Source organism: Lycorma delicatula, chromosome 2, assembly GCF_047948215.1.
Source record: "Lycorma delicatula isolate Av1 chromosome 2, ASM4794821v1, whole genome shotgun sequence".
NCBI lineage: Eukaryota > Metazoa > Arthropoda > Insecta > Hemiptera > Fulgoridae > Lycorma > Lycorma delicatula.
Window position 1 is genome coordinate 178514413 of NC_134456.1, and position 23341 is coordinate 178537753.

A 23341-nucleotide genomic window follows, 5' to 3' on the forward strand; every position below is an offset into this window, starting at 1 on the left:
AAGGAGCAAAGATCGGGTTGTATAGTGACTGAAGTCCTTAAGAATAGATAATTAAACATGGGTGAAATTTGTTTGTAAAATAATTTTTTGTGCTTTAAAAAATTATAATTTTAAGTATCATTAAGTATCAAATCATTCTAAATTTTAAGTTTTCCCCCCAAACATTACCCAAATTCCAGTTGTAAACAAAATTATGTACCTTACTTGATAGCAGCGTCATATAGTTCAAAATGGCGTTGATTTAGGAAGTAATAACATTTCGCCTTTGGTGATCTGGTTTGTGTTGTTGTTATGAACGATTGAAATGTATTCTCCGATTGTACTTTACAGTATTAGTATTTTTTAATTAGTGATTCTTGTGTCCAAGTTTAGTGAAAGCATTTCACGTCTTACAAGATTTCCGCTAATATATTTTAGTTATAAGTGAGTGTATGTGAACCTACCTCAGTTGGACTGTTTAGATTTTATTCATTAATTAATGATGTTTCTGAATGAGTTCCTTGTGAATTATGATTTCGTACCAATACTTCATGCTATTGTAAGTGTTATTTTATATTTTTTTTATTGAATAATTTCTTTTGAGGCTGTCAATTTAGTAATATTGTTAGAAGCCTAAACAGTAGCAATCTTGTTACCCATAATGAGGACGTAGGACTTCTTTTCAGATACATTTTGGGGCTCACTTGCGATAATATATTTAAATTTTTAGACTAAAAGTTTTACTTAAACTTACCTTTTATTATCACAAGTTCATGTCTATAGTAAGAAATGCCTAACCCTGAATTATTGTAATTTGCCGTTTTGCTTCTCTGCATTTTGTGTAGCTACGTTTGCGACGCTTATTGAGAAAATTTTACTTCATCTGCCATTATATTTATTAATTATATGATTGATCATTAGAACTGAAATTTACTGTTAACAAGAAATATTTCGTTTATGGCATTCTGTGCCCAAAGTTTGAATTTTAGTATAACTTTTTCTTTGCCTTCAGGAAGTAAACATTTATAAACGATGTTTCATTTTCCAAGTTTTTTAATAACTATTTGCTATTCATGGTTTCTCTTAATTTTTATACAATGTGTGTTGTAAATTAAAGACTGAGTTCCAGATATTTTAATTAAGAAATCGTGCACATTTACATTACTTCGTTTGAAAAAAATGTTTTATGCCTTCTATACTTGTCAAAAGAAATAAACTGATATTGTTAATAGGTTATCAGTATTGGTCCATTTTCAATATGATGTAAATACTTATTCCTCACTTAATTAAAAACTGTTCATATCTTTAGCATTCTTTTGCTAATATTTCATTTTTTTATAACTGCATTTTTTTTTATTTAAGTTTGCACCAAAACAACTGAGATTATCTTAACTTAGTCACATTGCATATTTAGTATAACCTTAAAGTATTAATCACCTGTCAAATCCAGTTGACCACAATAACCTTTTTATGTAAATAAAACTGAAAATCATCTAATGGAATCTTTTAAATTTGTTATTCTGTTTGGATGCATCTATACTGGCATATATTAATGGGTTATATTAATCTGCAAGTGTCATAATCACTACAGAAGTAAATTTATTTTTAGTTATACAAGCATGTAATATATTGCTTACACTTTTTTGGTAAAATTATGATTAAGAAACTCATAAACAATCTGTAAGTAAAAGAACAACAATATTATTATAAACATACTGGAGAAAATGTGAATTGAAGTGGTTTCCTGTTTTGATTGATTTAACTGTCGCTATATTACCATTACCTCTTATATAAAATATGTGTGACACTAACAGAAGTTCTGGGTGTTTGAAGATATCTTACAGTTGTTCCAGAGGCTTAAACAGAAAAAAAGAGTGAGTGAGTTAGCAGATATTCTAGAGCTCAGAGTTATTTTATATATATGTAGAGAGAGGGAGAGATAGAGTTATATATATATATATATCAGTCATTGTTTTGGTTTATATCGAGCGATAGCAGTGAGCGTAGATTGTACTGCAGAAAAGAAAATCAAGAGAGAGAGATACTGTATGTGAGAGGTCTTATTTAAAGCATTTTGCATCAGTTTATGGATTCCGTCAAATAACAATGACCAGAGGGCATGAAAATTTTTTGGAGCATTGTCCAAGTTGTGACCACATGGATAATCTCAATATGAAATCACAGCAGTTTATGAAGTTAAATAAAAATAATTGGAATGTTTGGAAATTCTGGGTGAAAGTAGTATTGATAGCTAAAGATCTCTTCGTCATTACCAGTGGAGATAAACAGAAAGGGTGATGATTCCATGTCAAATAACACACACTTTACCTCACAGAATTTAATGAAATTTGGCACATAGGTAGTTCCTATGTAGACTAAGAAAAATGCCAAATGTTATTATTATATTATACTGTTTTTAAAATACATAAAATTGCCAAAAATTGCTTAAAATCACAACAGCGAATTCTTTAAATATTAATAGCTCCTCTCCTACTTAAGTTAAAAACATGGGAATGATGTCATTTTGTAACTTTTTAAATTCCTTTTTATATGACATATAATATGCTATAGCTTGTTATGAAAAATATTTATGCAATTTCCAACTAAAATTTTGGAAAAACGTACTTTCAAAATTGTTCTTAATATGTTTAAATAGCTTACATTATTGTTAAACAATCTACAAAGTTTGGCAGTGGGAGGATAATAATTTATTGTTAAAATAATTTAAATTCAGTGTAAGCTTTTAAAAGATTAAAATAGGCTCATCCCTCACCACCCAGTCCTACTCGGTCAAGTCATTAGTTGAAGTCAGGGCTGTGCAGAGTTATAAGAAATGATGTCCCCGTGTTATGAGTTGAAAATATTCATTTTGTATGTAACTTACAAAGCTTGTTTTATTAATTATTTTGTTGTACCGTATTGATTTTTAAAAATATGCGCTAGTTGATAAAATAAATTAAGTGATTGTAATTGTTATAACAAAAAATTGCAAACAGTTACCCTTTTTTTTTTTTTTACAAGGCAGTGTTTCAATCTATTCAAAAAGAGCAGTCACATTATTAGAGATAAAAAGAGGCTAACAAAATTTCACAGAATGGATGTGCAGTTTGTATCCTGAAATTCCAAAAATTTCAAGATTTGTCATTTTTGTAGAAAGAAAATGTCTGCCTTAAAAAGTGAGAAATGTTCCTACAACCTTTATTCATCAAGATGAAGATCAAGTGAAGATGAAAATTTAAGTGATTCTGTTGTACAAAATCTGAAGACAAGATTTGCAGATTCAAACAGTAGGAACAAGAAGTTGATGATTTTGACGTGCCTTCCAGAAACTTAAAGTATAAGAAAAATCATGCGCGAGTTTAATGCGCTGAATTACACCATGTAATTCAGCGCATTGGATGGTGGACCATCCACCAGTCAAAAATAATTTTTAACTCAAACAAACAAAAATTTTATAAATACCTAATCCAAAATCAGGTAAAAATTTACCAAAAGAAATTGTTGAAAAAGTCAGGCTCATTTGTGAAAATGATGAAATCAGTAGGACTATGCCAGGAATGAAATCATTGATGAAAGTGGGATTAAAACCAAACTTTCCAAATACATTTTTTATGCAGCTAGTGGTGTATGCATTATTCATAAGTAAATTTTCAATTACTCAAGTACGCTTTTCAAAATTTACCAAGCTTAGACCTAAACATTGTGTTTTGGCTAGGGGCAAGTGGTACTCTTGCTATGTGTGTATGCATGAAAAATTGGGGGTCCTCACCTATGATGACTTAAAAACCTACAAACATTGCATAGCAGAAATGTTATGTAATCCGCCATCAATCGATTGATGAACAACTGTACCTTATGTCCAGGAAATAAAGAAATTAGGACAGTCTTAGAAAAATCATTTCAGGAGAACCTAATTTAAAAAATTACATTTCGCAGTGGATATCAGTTGACCGATGTGCATTAAAAACTACCCTCAATAGGGTTTTTTGATCTAATCTGCACAAAGTTATCAATACTAATTTGATCTGATTTTATTGCCAAACAACAGACCTTGTACGTGAACCATCTTCACGTACATCAAGGAAAACTTCAATAATTAATTATACTTCCTCATCAAGGAAAACTTGAATAAATCTGAATACACTATCAATGGATTTCACTGAAAACTACGGCATGGTTGTTCAAGATGAAGCTCAGAGCTATCACTGGACTAGTGATCAGGCCGTGGTTCACCCTTTTGTGGTCTATTATACAGAAGACGAAAAAGTTCAGTACCTAAATTTTATTGTTGTACCTTTGCCTTGAGCATGACACAGTGGCTGTTTAGTTTTCAGAAGAAACTTACTGATTACTTGACAGCAAAGTTTGGAAAGATCCCAAAAAATATATTTTATTTTTCTGATAAGTATTCTGCATAGTACAAGAACAAGAAGAATTTTTACAACCTGTGCCACCATAAGCAAGATTTTGGCATTGAAGCTGAATGGCACTTTTCTTCCACAGCTCATGACAAAGGGCCTTACAATGGAGTCTATGGAGCAGTAAAGAGACTTACAGCCAGAGCTAGTTTGCAACGACCCTTTGAGAAACAAATCTTGACTCCCCATGATTTAATGAATGGGCAGTCATCAAAGTATCTGGTATAAGTTGTACATATAGTACTCAAGAAGACTATATGTTATCAGAGATATTTTTGAAAGATCATTTTAATGAATCCTTAACAGTCAAATTAACCCAACAATATCACACATTTATACCAGTTGTTGGAAGCCTTAAATAAGTTGACAGTGAAAGTGTTTTCAGAAGTTACATGATGGTTCTCCATGACAAAAATTGTTGGCTTGTTTACATAATGGAAAAAATGAAGATCTACGAACTAAAAGTTACATTCCTGCGTCCCTGAGAACCACCACCATCATTTTACTGCCCAAGATGGCCTGATGTTTTGTGGGTACCTTTCACAGATGTCCTGTGTACCATAGATCATCAACTCCAACAAGAAGTTATGTTCTATCTGAGGACTAACCAGTCACTTCCAATGAGCAGTTACAGTTTTAGGCCTAATTTTGTTTTAAAATTTAAAGCACTATATGAATGGAATTACTAAGATTAATTGAAAATAATTTTAATCCCCTTTACAAATTTCTATTTAATATTATTATACAATATTTTGTTTCCTATTGATTGTAATTTTTATAAAATTTGAATTTTTTTTCTTAAACTGACTTTTAAATTATTTTGACATACAACATTATAATAGCATGTTGTATGTCATATAAAAAAAATACAAAATGATACCATTCCCATGATTTTAACTTAATTAGAAGAGAAACTATTTATTTAAATAATTTATCATTGTGCAATTTTAAGCAATTTCTGAAAAATCAAACTAGCCTTATTTTCAAAAAACAGGTGGGTATGATATAATAAAATTTGGTATTTTTCTTAGTCCATATAGGAACTACCTATGTGCCAAATTTCTTTAAATTCTGAGATTGTGAGTTACAGAAGTAATAAAACTATGTTGATTTGATGTGGAGTGGCTTGAAATCAGATGCTCGAAAGTCTGAAATTGAAAAGGTGTGAAATTTATGATGCACCCAAGAAGTGTTAGTAATGCACATAGAATCAATCCGGCACTTTGTTGCATATTTTAATGTGCAACATGCAAATGAAATGTGGACTAAACTGACAACAATATATTGCATCAATCAAGTATGAATATTCATCTATTACAACAGTAATTTTTTAATTTAAAGTTTGAAAACTGTGTTATGACTTTCTATCAAAAATTAAAAATTTAACTGCTATTATTAAGCAGCAGAAGAAAGAAATACCTGAAAAATGGTTATTATAAAAATAATTATGTCTGCCAGATCAGTACAAACATTTTGTGTCTGCTTGAGAATCAGTGGCTGAAAATCAGTAAACTCAATGCAGTTTAGATTATTGGTTGAAAAAGAGCATTTTAAATCAAGTGAAGATGCTGTAGTATTAACTGCTAAGCATGTAAATAAGTTTAGTCTCAAATTTGTTTCTTGTGAAAAAGTTGAGACCTAAAAAGAATCAGTGTAAGAATTATTCATGTTCTGTGAAAAATTAAGATATTGCGTGTCATTTTTCTCATAAGAAGGCCCATATATTAAAAAGTTGTTGGTTTCATCAAAAGCACATCTTTGTTTCAGTCATCTATTTTCACTTTCATAGTCCACAACTGGCGATCATAAATATATGAAATTGCATCTTAACTTTAAAATGTCAATGTCGCTACTTTTGCTACTTGATGAAGTTCACTATAAGATTATGATGATGTGTATTGATATTTTAGCAAACTTTCTGATTGTGGTATAAAACAATGAAATGATTAGTGATTTTAATTTTCTGACAAATGTTGTACCTTTCCTTTAAGGTTTTGGAACTGAGTTCTTGGAGTTCCTCAGTATTCACAAAAGCATGTAATCCCCTAATATCTTCTTTGCAAAATTTAAACATTTTCTGAGCTGTCAAGATGTGATCCTTATAAAACTACTGTAAACTAGACTATGTCAAATTTCACTTCATACTACCCCCTATGCCATCACAAGCATTTTTCCCATGACACAATACAAAAATATGCCATTATATATCAGGTCCAAAATTTACTTTATGATAGCATTTATTTATAAAATTCTTTTTATATTGGCTTGCAGCCCCATAAGAGAACTAGATTAATTTTTTTATAGAAGGATGGTGTTCTTTAATGTAATTTTGTAATTGAAGTTGAAATGTATGGACTGTTATGGTATTATATTCTAGATATTAATTTATGTCAGTAAAGCTAAGGCTCTACTTTCTCTTGATCTTTATAGTAAAACACAAATGAAGTGTTTTTTTTTTTTTTTGTTTTTTTACCCAGTGGGTACCCTTGTGCTTTGTCTTGTACAACAAAGGAATAATTTTCTGAAAATTCAGCCAGAACAATGTATTCATCTGACAAGATTTTTTTTTGTCTTTAAAATATTTTCTGTGTGATTTTGCAGTAAAATGATGAATCTTTAGATTTTCAAGTTTAAAAAACGATATTTTAAAGAATTCTTGTGATTTTATAATTGTCATCATTTCAGTTCTGTCTTGTGTCACCCATTGTTTGTATTTTATATTGTCAGGCATTGAGTTTTCAGACTCTCCAAATATGTCAACCAAGGCCTGTTTGCCTGTACATTTTCACATCATACAATCATAATTATTTGTTATTCATACCAGAATTTCCAAAAGATCTTTATAGTCAACTTTAAGATTGGCACCATCAATCATCAACTTTGCATTCTGGTGGTATAAACAGACACATTATGAATGCCCCTGCAATGATACCATTTTTGATCTTCCAATTTTATTGTCAGGGTTCTTCTTTTTAAACTCAAAAAATAGCTCATTTAAATTTCAAAGCACTAACCGTTTTTGTTTTTGAACCTTAGGCACCATTCTCCTTCTTTCATCATCTTCATAAAACTTCTAACTTTTTGTATTGTGTCTTCACTTATTACATTTGATGCTCTCTGTTTTTTGTAATTCAAGAAAAATACCCTGCTCTTGTACTAGGTTTCTTGTTAATTCAACCATATGTTCTTGACACTTCAAATTCATTGCTAACTTTTGCTCAACGCAAGAATTCGGAAATAAACTGATAATTTTAATTTTATTATCTGTGTTGGAAATATGACATTCAGTTTTTCTATCAGAACATATTCGATAAGTTTGGAGGGTTGTCATGTGGATCAAAAATAGGCAGTATTTCCTTGAAATGAAACTTTTTCTGACAATGGTAGAAATTTTTTCAGTTTTTGTTATCAAGCTGCAAATTTTTTTTCTTCACTACATTTGCTAGAATAGCACAAGCTTACCTACCTTTGTTATAGTTTCTGATGAGTCGTAAATTTTCAACATCCCTTTCTTTGTCAATAAATATTTTATTGTAACATGTTGGGCATAATGATTTTCCTGGTATAAGTAGACAGAAACACTTATATTCTTAGAATGATCCAAAGTTATTTTTCTTAAGCTGTATTTCACAGGCTTTTTATCTTTTTTGAAAGCATCCCAGCAAGATTGGCCATAGAGATGAAATTTCGTAGATATTTACAAGTTGAAGTGACCTCAAAATTCATTGTTAAAGAAAACAACACTTTTTCTTCTTCACTATAATCTTTAATTGATTTAATCTTAATGCAATTTATGTGGCTTGTAGAACTTTAGCTACTGTCGAGAGGCTGCTCTAAATTACAATTACTTGTAGGAATCGTGGTGTAAAACTACTGGATTCACCTTTTCCCTGCAGAAAACAAAGTGCATTTGCTTTTCCCAGTTGAGGAAACATGTTCATCTTCAACTGTTTCTATATGGTGAACCAGTTGAACCATACACAAAGGTTAGATTTTTAGGGTTGTGGTTTGACCAACGACTGATGTGGGTTATACATTTAAAGGAGCTAAAGGTTAAATGTCTAAAAATGTTAGACATGCTGAGAGTTCTATCCAGTATTTGTGTGAGAGCTGATCGTGTGCGCATGTTGCGCTTCTACCAAGCTCTGGACCGTTTCTATTTAGACTATGGCTACATGACTATTAATTATTCATTAGTGCGGGCCACCGCTCTAAAGATGCTCAATGCAGTGCACCAGTCAGTCATTCTTCTGTCTGACTACAGGTGTGTGTTTCATTCAAGCCCTGTGATAAGTCTTGCTAGTGGACAGTGGTTAGCAATCTCTTTGGAATAGATGAAACCAAATGATCTGCTCCGATTTAGCTCACTGGAAAATCCGAGATTTATTGCTCCATTAGGCATGAGAGCTCAGCGCCTTTTCTTGGCTCTAAATATACAATTACCTCCTGTTACTCAGCATTATACCATCCCCCTTGGTGGTCTTGTTTCATAAATTATTGTTTTAGTCTTAGTTGATATAAAAAATACACGAATCAAATTATCTTACAAGAAAAATTCTACAGTATTCTAAATTGCTTGAATCCAGGTGATATTATTTATACAGACGGTCTAAACTCGATAAATCTGTTGGTTGTGCTTTTGTGATTGGAGGTAGAACATACATGTTAGGCCTTCTCAGCATCGCCAGTGTTTTCGTCGAGGAGTTATTTGCTATTAATAAAGCCTTAAATATACTTAGCCCAACATTCATGACATGTACTTGTCTACTCAGATTACATGAGTCCCTTGCAGCCAATTAGTGACATGTACTCCAGACACCCCTGTTGTGCGTGAGATACATTCAGTTAAACATAACACAAGTGTGAGTTTCTATTGGATACCCAGCCACATTGACATTTCAGGCAGTGAGCACGCTGATTGCGCAGAAAAAGGCAAAAGAGGCTTGCCTTCTTTCACTGATCGCATTGTTTCTGAGGAGGGTGGTGAAAATGAATGGCATGCTGCTATAAGTAATAAACTTCGTCCAGTTAAGGATCATGTGTTACTGTAGGATCTTCAATCAGGAGAAATCGACAAGAGAAAGTTATTATTTGCTATTTGCGCAAATAGGGCATACTAGACTCATTCATGGACATCTCATGACTTGGACCGATGCTCCTGTTTGTGTTCGCTGCAACTGCCAACTGACAGTACACAACATACTTCACTATGTCCATTGTGCGGTATTGCATAATAAATTTCAATTTGGGGCTAACAGCAGAAATATTTTAGGAAACCACACTACCAGTGTCTTACTACTGCTTGAGGCCATGCATCTGTATTCAAATATTTCACTATTATTATATGTTTTCATCGATTTTTTCTGTTTGGCATATGCAGGATAGCAGTTTTTTTTATTTAAGTTAGATTTTTAATGTTGTTTTATATTGTGGTTTTATTTTACTTTTAGCCATGAAATAGGCATTAAATCAGTTAAACTTTTAAGCTGATTTTTATTTGCTTATAATGATATTGTGTCCAGGTGCTGATAATGATACTTAGCTGTGCACCCTGTGCTCGCAGAAAACTCCATACACAGTTTTATGGCAAGCTTCATTAGTAAAAAAACCTTTAAAACATTGACCCTCCATTTTGATAAAAGGTCACAGAACTGTACACTTAAGAGAACAGAGTAAAGCAGACAAATATTAGTGGAGGGGGAAGACAACACTCAATGTAGGCACAGACTTGCAGATACTTGAGGGAGCCTGTACAATCCCATACCTATCCACAAAGAATTGTGGCTCATTTAGCACCATTAACTAACAAGTTACTAATAGCAGTATAGATTTGTGTATGCATATAAATATACCAGGTGGTCCATTTAAATTGAGACACATCTCAAAAACTACACATTTTAGGAAAAAATGTTTCCTGTTATAGTTTTTCCATTTCAAGGGGGAAATACATTCCCAACCTATGTTGTCCTTGATAAGATGAAATAATTTCATGGTCAACTTAATTTTTTTAAATAGGAACCCATATTTTTTTTTTGCTGGACCAAATTCTTTGCAAAAAAAATTAAATTTCATTTCAGAATTTTTTTCTAAAATTGATAGTTTTTTTTTTAGTTATTCATCTTCAAAAATTTTGTAGGCCCATAAACTGGCACTTTTAAATTCATTAGGTCTGGCCCAGCTGTCGAGTTACATCGATCTGATGTTAAATTTTAAATTAAAAAAATCGATTAAAGGATAAATAAAAACCATTTATGTTTTAATGCTTTTTTTTAATCAAATAGTACATACCAGTATGGTACATGGTCTGCATGTGTTGCATGCTTTGGTCAGTTTAGTTATGTCGACTATGAAAATATTTGGTTAAATGAATTACTGATACTTTAAAAAAATTTTAATGCTCTGTTTAAAATACTTACATAAATTATAGCAACAAATGTTCAAAGTGGTGTCCAACTTCCAAGCATTTTTCGATAAGTTTTAAAAACGACCATGAGCATTTAATAGAGGTTTTCACCTCATATCTGTACAGACGTTTTTTATATGCTCTTTCATGTTTTCAGAGGTAGTTGGTACTTTTAGATAAACCTTTTCTTTAAGGTAAGCTCATAAAAAAAATTCTATTGGAGTAATTTTGGGGGTAGGAGCAGGCCAATGAACTGGACCAGCTTGACCAATCCAACAATCATTGTATTTGCGGCCCAAAATTACTCTGGTGATAAAGGAATAATGTGCAGGAGAGTCATGATAATGAAACCACAACGTTCTTCTCTTCTTTAAGGGTAGTTCATCAAGCAGTAAAGGCAACTGATTTTCTAGAAAATCTGTGTATTTCTCTCCATTAAAATTTCCATCAAAAAAATGTATCCAATTAATGTACAGTGTATGATTTTGCACCAAACATTGACAGTCTATGGACGTTGATGTTCTACTTCCCTTAGCAACTGTGGATTTTGTACTGCCCAATAATGAATGTCTATTTACTATTCCATGATAAGTAAAACCCGATTCATCAGAAAATATAACATTAAGAAAAAAATTTTGGTCTACCTGTACTTTTTCCAGCACCCATCGACAAAATATTACTCTTAATTAAGTGAAATATGGTACGAATGGAATTTCATGTGTTTTAATATTCTCAGAACACTGGTTTTTGATATCCTGGAGTCGAGCGAAATTCTTCTTGAACTAACATGAGGATCCACAATGACTGCCACAGCCACCGCTATTTCATTGTTTTCTGCTGAACCGTATTTTGACTGTTCCTATCTTTGGCCCGTTCACTTCCAGCATCATTAAACTGTTTTAAAATTCTGTACATAGAAGAACGACTTGGATTATTTTTTACCAGGGGATCATAGGGCATACAATGCTACTGTTTGATCAACATTTCGGTTACATTCCTCGGAAAGCAAAATTACCTCAGTTTTTTCTGTAATTGTAAATCGTTCCATAATTTCCTATAAATAAAAACTAAATAATTTAATATTTATTAATAGTTGAAGAGTAAAAAAGTAATAAAAAAAATTAATTGAAGACACTGATAAAATATGCATAGGCACTGACTGATGATGCAGGAACCCACGATAGTTGACTATTGGTATTAATTTTTTTTTTAGGTTTTTCTCTTACTGTGTGTGGTGGTTAAGTTGTTTTTTTGTGTGGTTGCATGTTCACGGCTTGATCAGGATATTGACAGATTAACAATTGAAAATATTTAGATAATTACAATTTATTAGCTTAAAAACATAAGTAAAATAAGACAAATCAATAAATAATAACAGTAGTTACAATAAATGACAATAATAAAATAATCACAACCACAACAATAATAATGGTGATAAACAATGATTACCTACAAAATAGAATTTCAAGTAAAGCCAGTATTCATTTACTGGTAGTTAAATCATGAAAACCAGAATTCAATTCAACTGACAAAAGACATTATAATGACCGCTAACATTACACCTTTAAAAACTGATTTTGTGTTACTATGAAGATAAGATTAGCCTACTGTTTTTTTACTGCAAATGCCTTTCCTGTTCACATATAAAACTACCCTATAGTTTATAAATGAATTGAATACTTTGTCCCTTTCACTAATTGTCTATCAGTAATTCACCAAGCAACTTCCTGCATTCACCCACTGTCCACACTGGAATTCTTGTGACATCACTTTACATGTTGTACAAACTGCAGTACTACATGGACAGTCTCGCTTCATACTCGCTTCTTAAAAACTGATCTTCGTCTACTCCTATCCTCTTGACCTGCAGAACCAGACCCAAATTCCTTAATTGTTGAAGCATGAGAATGTTTGTCAGGGTTCTTACATATTTCTACAAATTCCTATCCTGGTCTGGTAATCCTCATTGAACGTCTGTTGAGGATGTGTCGTGGGCAGTATTACAAAGAACGATTGTTAAACAGACTGGTTAGCCTTAGAAAAAGGATTCCTTTCATTTGTTATTTTCATCGTAATTGGCAGGATTCCATTACTCTGGCCGTTGTACTGGTTTTGTTGCAATATATATAACTTTTTTTTTTACATAGTATTTATTCACGTTTATAAATGAAATTAGGCTTCTTTTTAATTATAAATTAATTTATTATCTTTTATAAACAATTTTTAATGTTTAGCCAATGTTATAATGTTATCTTCAGGATAACATTATTTTAATGAAGAAAAAATTTTTATGTAAAATAATTCAAAATTATATATTCAGCAGTTTACATGTTTATTTATAGTAAGGTACTTTATTTATATTTAATTAATGTGGTTTTCTTAGTTTAAAATACCTTAGAAATAATAGAATAACTGTGTATGCCTACTTATCCAGGATGTGGAAATCAAGCATTTTTTGCTCAAATTCAAAATTTTTTTATAGTTACATTGAGTTTAATCTCAAAGTTGAAATTTTTAATGAAGTTTGATACCTACAGACCTTTTGTGTGTGCAATTTTCATATATTTATTTGGTACCCCAATAGAAATTTAGCCCAGAATTCAATTTTTAAAAGAATTAACTTTTAAAGGGTAAGCTGCTTGCCATTGATATTTTATATAAAGCAACAACTATAATTTTATATATAAAAGCACAAACAAAATTGAGGCTGAGAAACTGTTCCTTCTTTAAGAAATTACCCTACAAAAACTGAAATTGATCATTCACATTTGATAACTTTGAGCTACAGAGCATGCATGAACAAAGTCATATTAGGTAGGAAATAGGGCTTTGATATTTGTAGGCCAGAATATACTGAATACAATGCAGTTTGTTTGAAAAGCCTAGGACAACCCAGTGCTTAGTAATTTGGAAAGTAGTAAATGCCTGCAAACCTGAAAAACAGTATGAGGCTTAAAACAAAAATGGCCACCATTTGAAATGGATAAAAATTTTTTTTTTTTTAATTAGTTTTGAACTACCAAAACATTAGGGTATGCACCTACATAATATGAATTTTTTCTGAGATTGTTAAGCAAGCTATTTTTTTTTCTGGACCACTTGGAATGGATTGACTCTACAGGGCAAGGTTCTAGATTGTTGTTTTTATTTGAAGTTGTATCCTATGAAGCATGATTAGTTTACAGTGAAGCAAATTAAGTCTGCGCATTAGCTAGATGTCAAATAAATTTTTTTGCATGATGTTTTGCTTGGATAACCAGAATTTTGTAGACCAACATAATTGTATGGCTAATGATGCTATAGTGAATTCAGAAAATCTTTAATATGCTGGCATAAAAGTTTGGCACATTTTGGCAAAATTTTAATCATGTGAAAAAATTTTTGAATTATAATGGTATTATGTGTGAAGATAAAAATAAAACCTTCTATCATGAAGCCTATGTGCAGGGAACACAACATTGTTACTGTTGAAAGGAAGTAATTTACAATCAACTAATGTTACAAAATTTTAATCCATGTTGATGTCTGTGGTCCTATGGAAGTTGACTCAATAGGTGGCTCTTGTTACATATTTTTATTGAAAGATGACTATTCACATTATAGACAGATGTATTTTTTAAAACATAAGCATGACATTTATGGTAAGCTTGAACTTTTTATGAAACTGTGTGTGAAAATCAAATGGGGTCAGAAAATCTTAAGAACAGATAACGTAAAGGAGTTTGTTAATCATAATGTGAGATAACTTCTGACTCGGCAAGGATTAGAATATCAAACCACTGTTTCTTACAATCCCAAACAGAATGGATTATGCTGAACAAGAAATGCATATGATAATTGAAGTAGCTAGAATGATGATGGCAGCAAAACATCTAAGTAAGTCATTTTGGGCTGAAGTAGTAAATTCAAGATATGTATATGATTTATAGAACTGAGACAAATACAATGAAAGATAAAACACCTTATGAATTATGGAAATAAGCCAAATTTTGATTTAAAAAAGTAAAAATCACTGTTTGGTACCGTTTTAAAAGTAAAATGGGAATCTTTATAAGTTATGATGAAATTACAAAAAACTGAGAGTTTATTTTCTAGTAACATTAGAAAGAGTTATTTTTATTTTGTCTAAATTCAATAACTTTTCATTTTTTTATTGTAATGTCAATATGAAGAAAGAAGAACCTACATGTGAAGTTGAAAATGTTGAAAACATAATTAAGGATGAGACTGCAGATGAAAGTTTAGAAAGAAGTTCTCTGAACATGAGCATTCATAGTCCTACTGACAGAAGGTGGCTTCGTCCTAGGGATCAGCTGCAGCCTTCAGTTAAATATAGTGATTCTGAGACTGCCTTTGTTAGTGTGGTCAACACTTAAGAACCAACATCATTTGAAGCAGCTATTCAACCAGTTTTTGTTAAACAGTGACAGGACACTATGAAGGTTGAGTTGAAGTCATTAGCTGAAAATAATAAATGGGATGTTATTAAAAAGCCAGAAATATACGATGTTATTGAAAGCAAATGCATGTACAGAATTAAATGAGATAATCGAAGCAAGATAATTGAATTTAAATGTAGGTTAGTTGCCAGGGGGTTCATGCAGAAAGGGTCAATGAATAAAGTTTATTCTCCTGTTGCCAAATTAAATACATTTAATGTTAGCTGTTAGTGTAGATTTTGACTGGCCTGTTATGCAGTAGAATGCCTGTAGCGCTTTTTTGCGTGGTGAACTGAAAGAAAATTTATTTATGCGTTTACCTAAGAATTGCAATTTACCAAATGATAAGATGTACAAACTGAAAAAAGCAATTTATGGTATAAAAAATTTCGTGAATTCATGATATTTCAGAATTTTTAAGGTCAAATAATGATTATTGTTTATATTTAAGATTATGTATTATTTATATTTAAGAATTTATGTAGTAATTTATGTTGATGACTTAATTATCAGAGACTGAAATCAGCAAGAAAATAATATTTTTAAGAATGAAATTATGGGTAAGTTTAAAATGAAAGATTTGGATGAAATTTCATATTATTCAAGTATCACTGTTGAACAAAGTTTAAAAGATCAAAATAAATACAGTATCTGGAAAATGTATTTAAAATATTTCAATATGTCTGATTGTAAAACTGTTTCTTGTCCAATGATAATAATTTTGATTGTATTGTGCGATGTTAATCAGCAGACCAGATTTGTGTGTTAGTATTAAGAGTTCTAATGAGATAACAAAGTTGTTCTAGTAATTATTTATTAATGACTAAAAAGAGTGTTATGTTACATTAAAGAAACTCTTGATTTTAAATTTGTTTATAGTAAAAATTGTACTACTGTTCTATCAAAAAGTCCACCAGTAGACATAGTTTTAAAATTTGTAATTGTACTCTGACTTGATGTTCAAAGAAATGTATTGCTCTGACTTCCACTGAGGCAGAATATGTAGCCCTCAGTCAATGTGTCTTTTCTTTTTTCTTTCTTTTTTTTCTTTTTTCTGTTTAGCCTCCGGTAACTACCGTTTTAGATAATACTTCAGAGGATGATATGTATGAGTGTGAATGAAGTGTAGTCTTGTACATTCTCAGTTCGACCATACCTGAGATGTGTGGTTAATTGAAACCCAACCACCAAAGAACACCGGTATCCACGATCTAGTATTCAAGTCCGTGTCAAAATAGCTGGCCTTACTAGGACTTGAACGCTGGAACTCTCGACTTCCAAATCAGCTGATTTGGGAAGACGCATTCAACACTAGACCAACCCGGTGGGTTCAGTCAATGTGTCTGTGAGGCTTGTTTGTTTCAAATATTTTAATTGAATTAGATGTGACAGAAAATTCAACTGATTTAGTTGTACCTTTATTTGAGAACAGTTTGTCTGCTATATAAATTGAGAATCTTGCAAACAGCCTACTCGGTTAAAGCACATTGACATTAAGTATCATTTTATTCAAGAGAAAATTAAGCAAGGTATAATAAGAGTATGTAATGTACCATCAGATGTTCAAGTGGCTGACTTACTCACCAAGCCTCTTTGTAAAGTGTCACATGAAAGATTAACGTTAAACAAAAAATAAGAAATAATGTTTCTTTTAATTTTTTATGTTTTTAGACTTTATTGTGTTTTGTTCTTGACATTAGTAAATTTTTGGTATATTATGCTATGTTACTTATCTAATGTGATATTGTTATATTTGTAATGTTATCAACTGTATCATATGTATTATTTTTGTTGTTAACATTTCGATTGAGGGAGTGTGTTGTGTTATAATCAAAATGTTACTTGTTAAATTTATAATGTTTTAGTTTATGTAGATCAGTAGTTTAAGTATCGATTGCAAGTGAGTGGTGATAGGAAGCAAAATGTAGCAAAGACAGTGAAGAGAGAGAGAACATGCTGTATTTGAGAGTTCATATTTGATTTATTAAATTATATTTAAAGTAAACTATTGGTCATCATCTATTGTGTATTTATTTAAATCACTGCAACAATATAGAATAATTCAGGTTTATTTATTAGGTAGATTTCATAAGTAAGCTATCTATTTTGTAATGGGTACCATGATTTGACTTCGGTAAAATTTTGACATATCTTCATGTTTCACATCCCCCAGACCCCAAAACCACCATCAGTTGAACAGTTTATATATATTTCACTTCTTGTGGACACAATAACTGCCATAATTTTGCACCAATCACTTTCAAATTGATGCATAAAATATAACGATCCAAAATCTTATTTGAGTTCGTTATTGGGAAAAATCGAACCATGGGGATGGAAATGCGGGGCTATTTCGAAAAAACAAAATATCGCTATAACTTTCTTATTAAGTAAAATATCAAATTCATTTAAAGTTCTGACTATTCTTTAGATAAGGGACTTTGAAGAACTTATATTATTAAAGTTTTTTAATATCACCAACCATTGGCTCAGGGGATGGAAAAAATCATACCTCCCTTAATATGCACAGTATCAAATTGATTTAAAGTGTTCGTTAGTCCTCTAAACATTACCTAAGACATTTGTCTGTAACAATTTTTGATATGGACAACCCTTTCTTATTAAGTAATTAAGTATATTAACTTTCTTATTAAGTAAAATATCAAATTCATTTAAAGTTCTGATTATTCTTTAGATAAGGGACTTTGAAGAACTTATATTATTAAAGTTTTTTAATATCACCAACCATTGGCTCAGGGGATGGAAAAAATCATACCTCCCTTAATATGCACAGTATCAAATTGATTTAAAGTGCTCGTTAGTCCTCTAAACATTACCTAAGACATTTGTCTGTAACAATTTTTGATATGGACAACCCTTACAGCAAGGGTTGACCATATGTTGCTGGAACAAGATGGGGGCTTGTCTTATGCTAAACATGTGAAACCTTTTTTCACATGCAACCATTGTCGTATTGAGTAAATTTGAAGTTTTTCTTAACTTAAGGTGGAAATCTTTTTTATCCCCTCCTTAGCACCAATGAAATCTACCTCCGCCTTCTGGCATGCCAAAAAAGATTTTTTTTATTTCATTAGTTTTTCCTAAGTATTTGCTCAATATTTATCCATTTTTTTATCCCAAAGCTTGTTTAACTTTGATAAATGGTTTTATGATATTCAGGTTGTACTATTTATATATTATTGATCATATTATTATAAAGGTGAGTTGACATAATTTATGTTGACATTTTCGAGAAGAATTGAGCTTTTATCTATAATTACTTTTTTTTCTAGAGCGAAAAAGTTGTTTGTGTATTAACTTTTTTTTTTTTTTTTTTTGTTTACTTAAAACTAAAAGAATTTGTATAAAAACTTACTTTGACTAGTCAGTAATTTCCACTCTTTTATGTATTATGTCCTAAACACTTGCTCAATATTTGTGGCTTATAAATAATAGTTTTTAAAAAAAACAATTAACTTTTTTTGTATATTAAGTTGCTTATATCTTGCTATATAATTTTTTTTATTCTGTTTCAGATATAATTTGTTGAAAATGTACGTGAATAAAGGCAGCATTATGTTATGTACTGAAACCAGTACTATAAAATGGCATCATCAACAGCAAAAAGATGCTGTTATTTCAGCCAGTTTCTGTTGTCATCTGTTGTGAGGAATGTTGTCACCTGACATTCATAGAGTGTATTTGATCGGCAGATTACATGGTACTTAGAAAAGAGACGAGTGAGCCCGGCATGGACGAGCCGGCCAGAAAAAAGCTGAAGTTGCAGGATGATGGCATCAATGATGACTTGGAACTTCTACAAAGGAACCTTCTGGGACAGTGTTTGTGCTCAGTTTCTGAAAGTTGTTTGAGAAAACCATTCCAAGGTATGAAAGTCATTACAGAAGATGATTTACAAGGTTGTAGAACGGCTGTTGTGGCAGAGTGGAATAGAGATAGAACATTACAGTTTGTTAGCACAGTACAATTATTATGCGAAGTGGCAATCAAACAGAATGCTAGAGGACTTGTTTGTTCACGTATCACTGACGTTATCGATGCACTTATTAGAAATGAACATGAATTGGTTGATCACTTAATTGAATTAGGTGCCCATTCAGATAGGTTTGTTTGTTTTGCTGCTGGACGTGCACTTTCAGCATTTTTTATAGTGTCAAGAGCTCATGTAGATCCTCGGTGGCTTGATCGTTTAACTGAAAATGCGGTCAAATCGACTCATCCTCATAAAATGGCTTTCTCATTGGAAGTTGTTAAACATATAATAGAGTGGAAAGACTGTGATGAACACCCCTTAGAGGAGAGAACCAGTGATGATAATCCTCCCTCATCATGTCATGTGTTGAGTGTCAATGATCCTGAAAGTTTAGACAGTAGTCATATAAAGTGCCTTTGTATTAAAGCTTTGGAGGCTAAATGGCCATCTGTTGTCAGTAGATTTGGTGCGCTTATAACATCATTTTCTCAGAGCTATGAAGCTACCGTTATAACATTTCTAGCCCTTTGGGAAGCTATAATATCTGTCAAAGCCAATTTATCAATTGTTGACACAAAACCATTTTATGCCCATCTTGATGGGTTTGTTTCATTATTGAACTCAGGAGTTCCACCAATGATATGGAAGCATTTATTGAATTTATTTAATGAGGTTTTATGCTATGGTAGTACATTAGCTTTACAAGATGTGTTGGCTGAAGAACCCTGTTCTCTCGCTCACTTAGTTGTTAGGAGTGTGAAGGACTGGCGGCTTCTAGATTCATTGCCTTATCGAGGAGGCAGTGGAAGATTTGGTGGAGGCGCTGGTGATGGAGACAGACCTCTTCTTCAAAAGGCAGTATTGTTAGTTCTGAAAGCTGTTGCGGTTACCGTCAAAGAAACACGATGTGATTCTTCTAGCGATAGTTCTTTGAGTTCAGAAGTAGAAGATGCTGATGCAGATATGGCTGTTATTGAAAGAAGTATTCGAGAAGTCCTTCGTCAACTCGATTTATGTGTTAAAGCGCTTTTGCCATTCCATCCGGAAACACCTCTCGCTCAGTGGGTTGTTCAATTGTTTGCTGATCAGGATGATGCTTTGGTGGAAGGTATGGTGTGTTGCCTCGATGTAACTGCTGGTCTCCTGTATAGGGAATCTGCACTTCCTGATTTACGACTAGCTTTGAGTCCAGCTGTTACGTTTGTTCAGTTTCTCAGGGCAGTGTCACATGATTCAGATGTTCTTTTAGACTTACTCGTTTCAAATGAAACCTGTTTCTTATTGTACCTCCTGCGATTACTAAAATATATTCGCCGTAATTGGCCAGAATTTGTTTCGGTTTGTGCTCGTGAGCTGGATGATACAATGGGTGTTCTTATAAGATTGCGTTTTGCTATACATAGACTTGTATCTAAAGCATTATTTCCTTATAATATAAACCCAGTGCTCAAGTTACTAGAGAAGTGTGAACAGATGTATGAAGGTAACCATAATGGTTAATTTTCTTTTTTTATTTTATTATTTGAAGTGAAATAATTAGAAGTTAAAAAGTATTTTTAAGTTCAGGCATATGTATTTTAGTTTAATATTTATTACTAAGTTATACACTGTAAAAATGATGCTAGAATGTGCAATTAATTATTAATAATTAAAATATTTTATTTCAATAATTCATCTAAATTTATACATTGTAAGTATGCATGCACATGTGTGTTTTAACAGTTTTCCTGAGATTTTTAATTTTTATTACAATCTCTTCATTACTATAAAATTAACTAATTGCTATAAATTACAGAACTGTTTGTTATTATCAAAAAGAATTTATCACTAAAAAATTATTAGTCCATCTAATAGATTCTTGAAATTACATCTATTTGTAATTTTTGTTTAAACAGGATATTTTTGCTTGAGTTAGTAATATTTATTTGTAGTTTTTAAAAAGTTTTTTTTTATATTAAGGTAATTCTTCTGTAAAATGTTACTGCACTTCTAATTTGCATCTTTAGTGTTAGTTGTCCAGAAGTTTATATCCTCATTTAAAAGTGATATATAGCCTCTGCAGAAATTTTAAGCACCGTTTAATACTAATTAACTCTTGGTATATTAGAGCTGGACTGTTATGATAAGTAATTTTGTGAAAAATGCTGCAGATATATTGTAACATTTCATACTTTCTAAGGTTCGTAATGGATTTTATCATAATTTTCAGGAAATTTTTAGATTTCATTCATTATTAGATGAAGGGTTTGTTGCACAAACTCACTGTGATGAAAGATATTTGAACACTGACTGTTGTGTTGTTTGTTGTTTACTTTTTGACTGTGGCAAAGAAGGGTGTTGATGCAATTTTTTTTATGAATTCTATAAAGAATAAAGCAATCAGTAATCTGAAATTGATGTAGATGATAGTGAAGAGCCTTTATATGTCAAATCCCTAAATATTACCAAATTATTTTTAATTTCATATACACAAACGAATTCCTTACTTGACTAATGTACTGTGTAATATATTAGTTTAAAAAATGCATTTTTAAATTCTGTGTATCAAATCATGCTTCTAACTACTATTAACAGTTTTTAACAAAGCTCCGAAATATATTAAAAACCACCATTGGAAAACTGTTTAATTAAATGCCTGGCATGTGTCAAAGAAAATCCTTTGTGCAAATTTCTTTTTAATTGGTTAAATTTAACTTAATTAAAAAAGATCGCAAGTAATTTCTACCAACGGTTATGAAAAAAGTTTCTTTTTTTTGGTATTAGTATAGTATCAGCCAATAAGTATCCTCTGGTCAAATTAGGTGGCTGCTGCACCTACCTCTAATCTCCTCGCAGACATTTGCTCTTAGAGATATCTTCATTCCCTTGTTTATTCGTAACAAAATGTTCGTTTCTATTCCTAAATGACCTGAGTTTACATATTTTTATAAAAGTCAAGGGGTGAAATTAATAACAGTTTAATTTTTATGTTTTACTGTTGCTGAAAAGACTTTTTCGTCATTTGGAAGCTGTATGAATTTTAATTTTCTAAAGGGAAGAACTAAAATTTAGTCTTTTTTTGTTTTTAAAACGTAATTGAAATAAAATTTGAAATCTTCACGGATAAAAATGTGGGTAAAATGTATTTTTGAATGCAACATTGAAAAATGTTTGGCAGTAAAGTAAAAATTCAGTCATTTAGTTGATTAATAGAGTTAGAAAACACCAGTGCAGTTTTGAAAATTGTGAGATCATAAAATTCAATTCAATTTGTTTTTAATGCAAAATAAAATAATGATTTATTTTTTAATCTGTAATACATTAAAGAAAAAAATTGTGGAATTTTTATGTGCTTGAAGCTGCAAGTTAAACAAATACACCTATGGCCTGAAATCTGTTGCCTCATCCCCCATTTTATATTAACTTTCTATCTGTAATCTTAAGTACAATATTTTTTTTTTTTTAAATAGTATATAATAATTTTTCATAATAAATTGGGTAATATGCTTTTAGCGTATTAGTGACTAGAGGGTTGAGATAAAACACAAGTACACCTATTGTATCATGTCTTTTATCTACCTCCCATACAAGACAATTAAAATATAGTTTTATATTAATATTAGACTAAAAATAAAATTCAGAAATGCAGTGCAAGGCTTGTAAAATAGTGTTTTGTATGTAAAACTTTAGGTGAGGATACCATAATATTCCACGATATCTTTTGTTGCACCATTTAATGGAACCAATACATGTTCAGTGTGTTGGATTTAAGGGTCTACAAAATTTTACATATGATTTACATATAGATGAATGAATTTTGATGTCCGTCCCAGTAACTGGAATGGATTGTAAACCCTTCCTTGGAAGGTCCTCCAAAGACCCATTATTGAGGCAGTACTCTGCCTGTGTTAGATTTCCATAAGAACACTTGTCAGTTTCAACTGCAAACCAAATCCATCAATATTTTCTTCTTTAGTTTTAATACCATAGAAACAGATTTCTCACGTGTTAATATTCCATTTACAGTGTCTCTACACATGTTTAATTGTATCACAAAAGTTTGTTATAAATTTCTCATACCAAGAGTACACAAAGCAGTTGGACATTAAAAGTGAAGGGTATAGCCAAG

The 23341-nt window shown here is 31.3% G+C and overlaps 1 protein-coding gene across 1 annotated transcript; it reads left to right on the forward strand.

The window, feature by feature from the left end:
- Positions 1–245: 245 nt before the first annotated feature.
- lin (protein lines homolog) lies at positions 246–20893 on the forward strand. The gene is made up of 2 exons (XM_075358033.1): positions 246–538; positions 18776–20893. The coding sequence occupies exon 2, from the start codon at positions 18958–18960 to the stop codon at positions 20731–20733; it is 1776 nt and encodes a 591-aa protein (XP_075214148.1). The 5' UTR covers positions 246–538; positions 18776–18957; the 3' UTR covers positions 20734–20893.
- Positions 20894–23341: the final 2448 nt, after the last annotated feature.

Coding starts and splice junctions, on each gene's coding strand:
- lin (XM_075358033.1), top strand. CDS start 18,958: ATGGTACTTAGAAAAGAGACGAGTGAGCCCGGCATGGACGAGCCGGCC.